General features: G+C 44.2%; 2 protein-coding genes across 2 annotated transcripts; one reads left to right on the forward strand and one right to left on the reverse strand.

The window, feature by feature from the left end:
• Positions 1–319: 319 nt before the first annotated feature.
• Positions 320–703, reverse strand: LOC308324269 (histone H2A-like; the record flags this gene model as incomplete). The annotated part of the gene is made up of 1 exon (XM_080776271.1): positions 320–703. The coding sequence occupies one exon, from the start codon at positions 701–703 to the stop codon at positions 320–322; it is 384 nt and encodes a 127-aa protein (XP_080632397.1).
• Positions 704–4,712: 4,009 nt separating this feature from the next.
• LOC308323475 (THO complex subunit 4-like) lies at positions 4,713–5,525 on the forward strand (the record flags this gene model as incomplete). Its single annotated transcript, XM_080775203.1, has 1 exon — positions 4,713–5,525. One exon carries the CDS (start codon positions 4,713–4,715, stop codon positions 5,523–5,525), a length of 813 nt encoding a protein of 270 aa, XP_080631329.1.
• Positions 5,526–10,587: the final 5,062 nt, after the last annotated feature.

A 10,587-nucleotide genomic window follows, 5' to 3' on the forward strand; every position in this document is an offset into this window, starting at 1 on the left:
TTATTCATTATTGTGAAAGATATCCCCCAAATGTAAATTATTAATGTATTATACATTTTTTAAACTTTATTTTTTTTAACATCTTAGTCCTAGTAGTACAAAGTAGTAGTAAGGTTGAAATCTATTTTTTGCAAGTAGAAATGAATGCGGGTGTTAGAGGGTTAAGCGCGCACCAGCAAGTGCGTGTCGTGCACGCGCATGGTGTTGCGCGTGCGTGCATGTGCGCTTGTGCAAGACATTGGAAATTAACCTTTACATGGAAAGAGTGGTTGGCTCTTAAAAGAGCCTTTGTGGGTTTCGTTAAACGAATGAAGCAGATTTATTTCTTAGGGGCTTTCTCGGTCTTCTTGGGCAGCAAAACAGCCTGGATGTTGGGCAGCACACCGCCCTGAGCGATGGTCACTCCGCCCAGCAGTTTGTTGAGCTCCTCGTCGTTGCGGACGGCCAGCTGGAGGTGACGGGGGATGATACGACTCTTCTTGTTGTCACGGGCAGCGTTTCCAGCCAACTCCAGGATCTCAGCGGTCAGATACTCGAGCACCGCAGCGAGGTACACTGGAGCTCCGGCGCCCACTCTTTTGCCATAGTTGCCTTTACGCAGCAGCCTGTGGACACGACCCACGGGGAACTGGAGCCCGGCACGGGATGAGCGGGTCTTAGCCTTCGCCCTGGCCTTTCCTCCCGTTTTTCCTCGGCCACTCATTTTGGTGTAGGTTTATTTCTGGAATTGAATATAGAAGAAATATGCTGGTGGAGAGGCGCGCGAGACACTTTATACGTTCAACAGCACACATTCTACTGCTACCGTCTATGTGCGGCTGTGCGCCCCACCAATGAATGAGAGCGAGGGCTGAGTCTGTACGAGCTCCCCTCCAATCGGTGCTAGTGGCTGAACAGCTCCTCCCAAGGAAGGAGGTTCCTGACCAGAGACGGTTTCTTTCTTTCAGAGAGAGAGAGAATCTTTATTATACACAAGGGAAATTTGTTTTGCTCAGGTCAATGCATACATATACAAATACAATAAAATACCCAGCAAAGTACCAGACAATAATTCAAAAATGTAAAGGGTATTTAAAAGAAAGCAAAGTCTCTCTCCACACATATACACTGTTCATAATCATTTTGTAGGCAAGCATTACTTGTATGTAAGGTAATAATAATAATAAAACTGTATTTGTATAGCACCTTTCATGACATGCAGCTCAAAGTGCTTTACAGAGCAATGGAGAAAAAATTAAAGAAAAGCAAGGCATAAACATTAAAAAAAACAAGCAGTAGGCCTAATGCAATATAGTGAGGACAAAAAATAAAAGATCAATTAAAAGCAAGGGTGTAGAAGTGGGTCTTGAGCTGTGCTTTAAAAATGTCTACAGAGGCTGCCTGTTGAAGGTACAGTGGGAGTTTGTTCCATGCCGTCGGCCCGTAGAAGCAAAAAGCTGCTTCCCGTATTTTTTAGTTGCCATTTTTTTAGGCAAAGCGAACAGGACAGCAGTGGAAGATCTTAGGGGGCCGTATTCAAACATGAATACGGCAGTTGGTGGCATAACGGCTACCAGTGACCACTGTTCATGTGATATATAGATAACAAACTGCAACAGATGGTTTAATGTAACTCGTTACTCGCCATGGTCTTATATACCATGGCGAGTTACATTAAACCAGATGGAAACATTATTCAAGGGTTAAAGGACATCGCTAACAAGCTAAGGATTCACTCCCTCAAAGCGACATGCGCCTCAAACTCTGGTCACCCCACCTCATGTCAATATATATATATATATATATATAGGGTTGTTATCTGTATTTGAAAAGTTAAAATCTAAGGGTAGTTGAATTACTGTGTTAGTTTTCTAGCATGTATTACGTAATTTGAACAGTCTGTCCACCAATGCATGACATAGATTATGCCTCTCAGTCAATCACGTTAGGTCACTCACGTATACGATGACTATATAATATGACTTTGCCTGACAATGTCTAAAAACTAAACATTGCCTCAACATGCATGTGTAGTAGCTGTTATCAGTGCTGTGGGTATAATGATGGCAGTATTCCATTGTCACAGTATTTGGGGTACAGTCTATTTATTACGTCAGTCATGTGGTAGACTATGGGCCGATTCATACTCCTGTTTCGGCGCTGTAGTGCCGAAATGATTTCGGCTCGTCAGAAAATGTCAGTAGCACCGAAGAGCCGACTTTAGGACGGTACCCGCCCCCCCGAACCTCAAATGACGTCAAATTGTAGGCTCTACAGCGCCGAACCGACTTTTATTCGGCTCTAAAATAGGAGTATGAATCGACCCTAAGGGCCGATTCATACTCCGAAATCATTTCGGCACTACAGCGCCGAAACAGCGGTAAAATAGGAGTATGAATCGGCCCTTAGGGTCGATTCATACTCCTATTTTAGAGCCGAATAAAAGTCGGTTCGGCGCTGTAGAGCCTACAATTTGACGTCATTTGAGGTTCGGGGGGGCGGGTACCGTCCTAAAGTCGGCTCAATTTGGGCAAATTCAGGGATTTCCATATGGGGGATAAAGTGACAAAGACAACAGACAACACAGACAGAATTATCTTCTCTCTGTGCCACTTGTGTTTTCTCCTCGATTAAAACAACATATCACAAACTATACCTTTTATTTTATGAAATGCAACAAAGAGCTGACCAGTTAGCACACGTGCATTGTTTTTCATCAATATGTCTTAGGTAAAAACAGCACTTTGGTTTTCAAGTTATATGCTCAAAACATCACCCTTCCACAGTCCGAGCAGTGTTTCCTCGTTTATATTTATTCTAAACCATTTTAAACTATGTCACATTAACAACAATACTCACAATCCCTTTGGCAGACATTCATGGCGACTTGATACCATAAATAAACTATAGGCTACTCTTGTTCTGTCCTTAATTTTGATATAAATGAAAGGTTTTCTGACCCCAGTAAACACACTCCAGTTAAAGTCAGCATGATGGTGGAGATGATCCTGACTTCCAATGACAGATTGTCAGCTGAAAACTTTGGTCCATTTGTGGACAAATAACTTACTGTGATCAACTACAGAAAACAAAACGTGTTTAAATCTTCAATAAACGTTGGTGTCTGATCTGATTATGGTTTCACTGACACAGTCCTTCCATGTACCACTGATAATGTGTAATCAGTCAATTGTGATAACATGGTGTATACAGAACGAATTATTTGACTCATCAGTGTTTTTTTAACACATTATATTTATAGTTGATATACAGTTTCAGTTCGTAGCCAACGTTATTGTAGTATACATAATGTAAAAAGAACCATGCTCATCCTCTGAAAAAACGTATACATTTTGTAAAAAGAACCACCGCTCATCCGCTGAAAAAACTTAAGTGAGGTGCTGGAACCACAAAGAGAACATGAGAAAAAGAAAGGGAAGCTCTGCACACTCAGATCTGTTGCACAATCAATGTATTTATTTAGCAAGCTTTCGGTCTACTGATCTTCTTCAGGATAGGATCAGTATACATATTGTAAAAATCGACACATTTTACACGGTCCCACCTTGTAAAAAGGCTGGTGTGAGACAAAATACATCTTGTTATTATTGCAATAACATGGTCAGTATCACATCATCATGGTTAGATATCACAAATTCACTATGCTCACACTATCATGGTAAGCATCTTGTCAGTATCATTTGAAAAGATAGGTAATGTAATATGTAATAGTAATATATAAAATTAGTCTGATAACAATTCTTACACTACATTTGGATGCCTAGAATCATGCTCAACCCCCACCTGCGCTTTGAGAAGCTACTGAATAGACATGTAGATTAGATTTAAACCAAAACTCTAGACTTGCTTTGTAAATTGGTACTTGGTGTGAGTGTGGTTTTGGTGTGAGTTCAATACAATGAAACAATGCCTCCCCTCCCCAACAGGGTAGAGCTGTGCAGCGGAATGTCTGAGTGAGTGATTGAGGTGATTTAAATAATTTGCATGTTGATCACACATTAAATCCTTGGTTTATTTCGGTTTAATAATATCTGGGATTTATATAGCGCTTTTCATAAATATATATTACAAATCAATGATTTCATAGTTTAACAATAATATCCGTGCATTGAATACATCAATTGATTATAATTCATAGTCAATATAATACAGTGTGAGTGATACAATAAATCAAATCATTTCAAAACAAGACCAGTACAATACCAAATAAATGTACCATATAAGTCCATAACCAAATATACCAAACCAAACGAACCATCAAACCCAAAATACAATTAATTAAAGTAAATCATGAATGAAACCCAAAACAGAAAACATAATACATATAGATCACTCCACTAGGGCTGGAAAGGCCACCTTGAGCAGCATACATACTATAGTAAAGGTTTCAGCTACAACCAGTTAAGCATTCTCAATGTGCAAATTAAATCCATGTCTCGATTTCAGACCATTGGTGAGAACAAAGACAGCAAAACAGGTTTGGCACCGCCCAGTGCACTGCAGAGCAGTCTGCCTGTCCTCACTTAGGTCCTCAGAGCACACTTAAAACAAGGAGGATCTGAGCTCATCATTCATTCACTTTAGAATCTTCAACGACGTTGTCCAGGCAGATCGTTCAGTGAGAGACAGGGTTTCGGACCAAGTTAGAGTCTATAGGTTGTACTACCATTTTTTATTTCATTCTAAGTTTAGCGTTATTAGGCTCGGGCATAATGGCAGATAAAATTGATATGTCCTTAGACGACATTATCAAACAGAAAAGGTCGCAGAGAGGAGGAGGCCGCGGAGGCAGAGGCCGCAGTGGTAGAGGCCGCAGTGGTGGCCGTGGCGGCGGCCGTGGTGGAGCTGGCGGAGGTGTCGGCCATCTTGGAGGAACCACAGGGGGAGCCACCGGCAGCTCCGGCCCCATGAGGAGCCGAGGCAACCTCAACCGAGGTCGAGGCAGACCTACGCCTAAACAGCCTAAGCAGCTTGACATGTTCGACAATGCTGGTGGAGGAGCTGGTGTGGAAACTGGAGGGAAGCTCCTTGTCTCAAACCTGGACTTTGGTGTCTCTGAAGCAGATATCCAGGAACTTTTTGCAGAGTTTGGTACACTGAAGAAGGCTTCTGTCCATTATGACCGCTCTGGAAGGGGTTTGGGGACTGCAGATGTCCACTTTGAAAGGAGGGCAGATGCCCTGAAGGCCATGAAACAGTACAACGGCATGCCACTTGATGGGCGCCCCATGAACATACAGCTCGTCACCTCACAGATTGATAACCAGCGACGGCCTCCCATGCAGGGTCTGAACAGAGGTGGAGGTATGAAGAGGCGTGTTGGTGGCTTTGGAGGCAAGCAGAGGGGACGTGGAGGCCGCGGCGCAGGTGGTGCCAGAGGCCAGGGGACAGGTGGACGCGGTGCTGGTGGTGCCAGAGGCCGGGGGAGAGGCGGTGCTGGTGGTGCCAAAAAACAGCCGCTTTCTGCAGAGAAGCTTGATGCCCAGCTAGATGCATACAATGCCAGGATGGACACCACTTTGTAGAGCTTATCGATCTACCAACAACCCAAAGGCTCTTTTAAGAGCCACCTACATGGACTTTACAGAGTTTATTCTATTCAAGTAGGCAACATGTGCTTAAAGCTTGCATATGAGCTATATGATTCATGGACTGACAGTGGTTAGGTATAATACAATCTCAATGATGTATTACATCATAGTGCTGCATTTAACAGCCAACCTGTTGCATTGTATATATATTCATATATTTAACATATCCACAAAAACCTAACCCACTACAATGACGCTTTTAGCCAGTTATGTATAGAAACTGAATTGTATTCATTACCATAATATGGTAATGAATACAATATAATATGGAGGCTTTGGGATCTGGTCTTACTGATCTAATTTACTAATCAGTAATAATAATGCATCTAACTGAATTAACTAGATTTTAACGTGTGATTTAAATCACCTCAATCACTCACATTCAGCTCCACCCTGTGGGGGAGGGGGGGGGGGGGGGGCATTGTTCCATTGTGTGGAACTCAACATGATGCTTCACACCAAAACCAGCAGCTATTCATAGTCCTGGAATGAGACTCTTCTGTACAAAGCAAGTGTAGAGAGTAGAGCTTTGATGTAAATATAATCTACATGTCTATCAGCGTTTGCTTCTCAAAGATGGGGGTTGAGCGTTGAACACGTTTCTAGTAGAGGGGGGGGATTAATTTTAATTATTGTGTGTTAAATTTGTTGTTTAAGTTCAGTTGTGTTGTAGACTATAACTCACATGATGTGCACAGTAGTGGGAGATGTATTTTCCACTTCCAGTGATGTTCATGTTTTAGGACCGATTTTCTCTTTATTCTCTCAATTATCAAACAAATTTAACACCAATAAAGGAGCTCAAATAACTGAGTCTGGTACAAGAGTTTGGTGTGGCATTGTTGCAATAGTGATTGAGTTAACATGTGCCAGGTTTTAGCATGTGGATTTTGTCAATGATCTGCCTGTCTCTGTAAAAAAATGGAGTGACTATTATTGGCTAAACAAGTTTACCTCTCAAGTTTACATGACAACGGGCCATTTGCTTTTAATGAAAAGCATGTAGGCCTACACCCAGGTTGGTGTTTTTCAATACTGTAGAAGAGTGATAAACACATCTTACAAAATGTCTTGTGTTGGGTGACATTGTGTGAACTGTGAAGACTATAATAGTTCAGTAAAACAGTGTGTGTGTGTGTGTGTGTGTGTGTGTGTGTGTGTGTGTGTGTGTGTGTGTGTGTGTGTGTGTGTGGCCCAATGTTCTGCATGACTCCTTTTGTTCTAAATAACACATAATTTCAACAAGGCAATTCCATGTGCTTTACACAGAACATCAAGCAATGGAAACTTTGTGAAATGGCACTATAGGAAATATGCCTATATATGTTTTTATTTTATTGTACAGAGCACAATGACGAGTTAATTGTGCTTTGCAGAATGACAGGTATGCCTACCTGAGAAGTGTCATCAAAACCAAATCAATATATGTTTATTGAATATTTAAACACTCTTATAGTTTTCAGATCACAGTGAGTTATTTGGTCCAAAATAATGCCTTCTGTTATTGGAAGTTGAGATCAACTCCACCACCATGCATCCTTGAACTGGAGTGTGCATGTTTACTCCGGTCAGAAAACATTATATTTATAGCAAAACTGATGGGGCCTCATTCACACGTACCAAACACCAATCAAGAAATGTTTGGTCGTTTTATTGTTATTATGGGCCACCACAATGCTTTTCCAATTGGAGTCACATGGGTTGCCCAGACATTTGTGTTTGATTGCTGATTGCTGGTGGTGTTCACATACGCACATACAGAACAACTGTGCTGTGCTCTGCCTGTGTTTCATGGTCGCCCCAATGCTTTTCCAATGGAAGTGACGTGGTTTGACCAAACACTTGTTTGATTACCCCCCATCACACACAACTGTTTGGTTGTTGGCTTTCATCTCAGATATATTCATGAAAGAAAGGCACATGTGTGTTAACTGGTCATAGGTCTTATTCAAATTAATTAATATACACAGTAAGTAGTTTGTTATAACTTTGTTTTAATCGCCCCTTCAGAGCGTTCAGTGCTCAGTCTTTGAGAGTTTACTTTGGAGATTGAGAAGGAACAACAACCTATAGGCAATAATGGCAGAAGTCACCAAGAAGACCGGACCCAGCGTCGCTGAGCTGGTCGTCAAGGCTGTGTCCGCCTCCAAGGAGTGGAGCAGTGTGTCCCTGGCTGCGGTAAAAAAGGCTCTGGCTGCCGGCGGCTACGATGTGGAGAAGACAAGGCCCGAGTCAAGAGCCTGGTCGATAAAGGCACCCTGTCAGTGGTCCAGCTCAAAGGCACCGGCGCGTCTGGCTCTTTCAAGATGAACAAGGCAGAAGCGGTGAAGGTAAAGAAACCTGCTGCTAAGAAAGCAGTTAAAGCAAAGAAGCCCAAGAAGGTGGCAGCAAAGAAACCAGCAGCCGCCAAGAAATCACCCAAGAAAGCCAAGAAGCCTGCATGCCGCCAAGAAAGTAGCTGTTAAAAGCCAGAAGAAGGCCACCAAGAGCCCCAAGAAAGTGGCTAAGAAGGCTGCCGTAACCATGAAAGCTCTAGCCAAGAAGGTTGCCAAACCCAAGGCAGCAAAGAAGGCAGCTCCCAACTGTCTCCATACCCGGCTCCATACCCCCAAAAGGCGAGCCAACCACATTATTTTATAAGAGTATCATAACTTCTCTTTTTAGGTCATCATGGTCAAATGTGAGCACTGGAATAATAACCACCTTATGTATTTTTATTAATACATTTCCGTATGCCTTATGAGCAAAATATGGACCCTTTCTAAAATATTTATTGCAAATATTATTTAGGTCTATTGAAAAAATATATGATTCCCTGATCCAGACTTTTCTCCAACTTCTCGCGCACAGTGTCAAAAGCCTTTTGGCGGTCCAGCTTGACCATGGCGCAGTATTTGCCAGCATCCCGTGGTTTGATGAGGAGGCATGTATCACCAATGTCCTCAACCTTCTCACCAATAACCACACCATGCAACACACAGAATGCCATCTCCAGCATGCACTAAGCACCACTCGTTGCCTTACTTTCAACCGGAATGTTGTGAAGCTGCTGGACTTTGTGCGAGAGCGTCAAAATCCATATTCAATGATGGTCAATGTGCCTGTGCCACTGCACAATCTGCTCACAAAGCAGGCTGTTGACCGAGGGGTCGCTTGCTCAACTGTCTCAAAAATGGGAAGACTGTCTACTGCTCATATAGACAGGAGAGGTTAGTGGAGAAGACCAAGAAAATGAGAACAACCATACCAAAGCGGAAGCTACCTCAGTTCAATGAGCAACCACATAAACCACCAACATCCATTGGTCTCATCCAAAGACATGGCTGAGGCACATAGGAGTATGGACATTGCTAAGGAGTGCTTATTATTCTAGTCATAAACCTAACCTACTACAAAATGAGTGGCCGAGGAAAAACTGGAGGATAATATACTCTGCGGTACGGTGGTACCTTTAAACTAATTCCTCTCATATCTGAGATATCTGAGATATCTCAAAAAAAAAAAAAAAAAAAAAAACTGTGAACAGAAAGCACGAATATAGGGGAAATGCCCCCTGCGGGGGAGGACCCCCGGTCCGAGCCCGGAGACCGGACAGGGCGGCACTGGGCTCGGATTCGCTTTATTGGACATGGAGAGCCTCCGAGCAGAAGCGTGGTCGGACAGTATCTGCTCAGAACGAGGTGGATGGAAGTGAGTGAAATATACTCCTTTATAGCCCTACCAAACAGGAGAGAGTTTGAACTCTCTTTCCACCGTGAAGGTTCCCTGCGGAAATTCAGCACCCTTTTTGCAGACAGATCTGTAGAGGGCGAGTGGAAGGACTTTGAACTTCATTCCTCTGTACCTGTCGACACACTCATTGTCATGATCAAGTTCTGGACGGCAAGGGTAGCAGATTACGACATCGAGCAGTACCTGAGCAGGTACTGCACACCCTTGCGTCCAGTGGAAAAACTCCTGGACGAGTTTGGCTTGTGGTATGGGGTCCGACGCTACAGGGTCAAGCTGCATAAACCAGGCAGTGACGGACGACCAGTAGACCTCCCTAACTCAATTTCCCTGGGGCCATACAATGGGAAAATCACCTATGCAGGCCAGATACAGAGATGCTATATCTGCCAGTCCAGATTTCACCAGGTGAAGGAATGTGACATTGTGAAGTGCTGGAAATGCGGTATGACTGGCCACAAGGGGAAGGAGTGTACTAGTGCCGGAGTCTGTAGCCTGTGCAATGAAGTGGGGCACATTTTCTTCACCTGCCCACAGTCGTACAGCAACAGAGCAAAGCGGCGGCAGCAGCAAGCTGCGGATACAACCCCGGAGCCCGAAGCAGCAGCAGCAGGAGAGACGCCAACAGACAGCCACGTCAGCCAGCAGACACAGGACATCCCGTCAGCTGACAGCCAGCTGACGTCACCTGACAGCCAACCGACGGCAGCTCCAGCACCACCCGAGGGGAGGCGGAGACAAGAAGAGGAGACTCCGCCCGCGGACAGCAGCCAGCAGATCTCAGTTCCAGCAGCACCCGAGGAGGAGAGGAAGAGACCAGCGGACAAAGAACCGGCACCTGAAAGGCAGCAACAGCGCACGAAGGCCACCACCAGCGGGCAGAAAAAGCCAGCGAGCAAGCCCTCAGCAACGCCGAGGAAAAAGCCACCGAGCGCAGCCCCAGCGGACATCGCAACGACATCGCAGACGGAAGCAGCGGCTGCTGTGCCAACAACATCAGCTCCAGCGCAGCTTCCCCCTGCCGACGCGCAGCCATCAGATCAGGACATGGAGAGTGGTACGCAGGTCAGTCTTCCCAGCTATCAAGTACCGAATTATGCAGACACAGAGGACAGAATAAGTGACATTTTGCGGGATTTAGAGACTAACGAAGGTCAAACAGCTCTCGAAGATGCGATTGACATTTTGTGCGGACCACAGTCCGAGGAGCGGGGTCCTGTATCCACCTTATTGGTGTCCACAGAGAACTTCCCTCCCTTACAAGGCA

Source organism: Protomyctophum bolini, assembly GCF_963924005.1.
Source record: "Protomyctophum bolini genome assembly, chromosome: 11".
NCBI classification, from domain to species: domain Eukaryota; kingdom Metazoa; phylum Chordata; class Actinopteri; order Myctophiformes; family Myctophidae; genus Protomyctophum; species Protomyctophum bolini.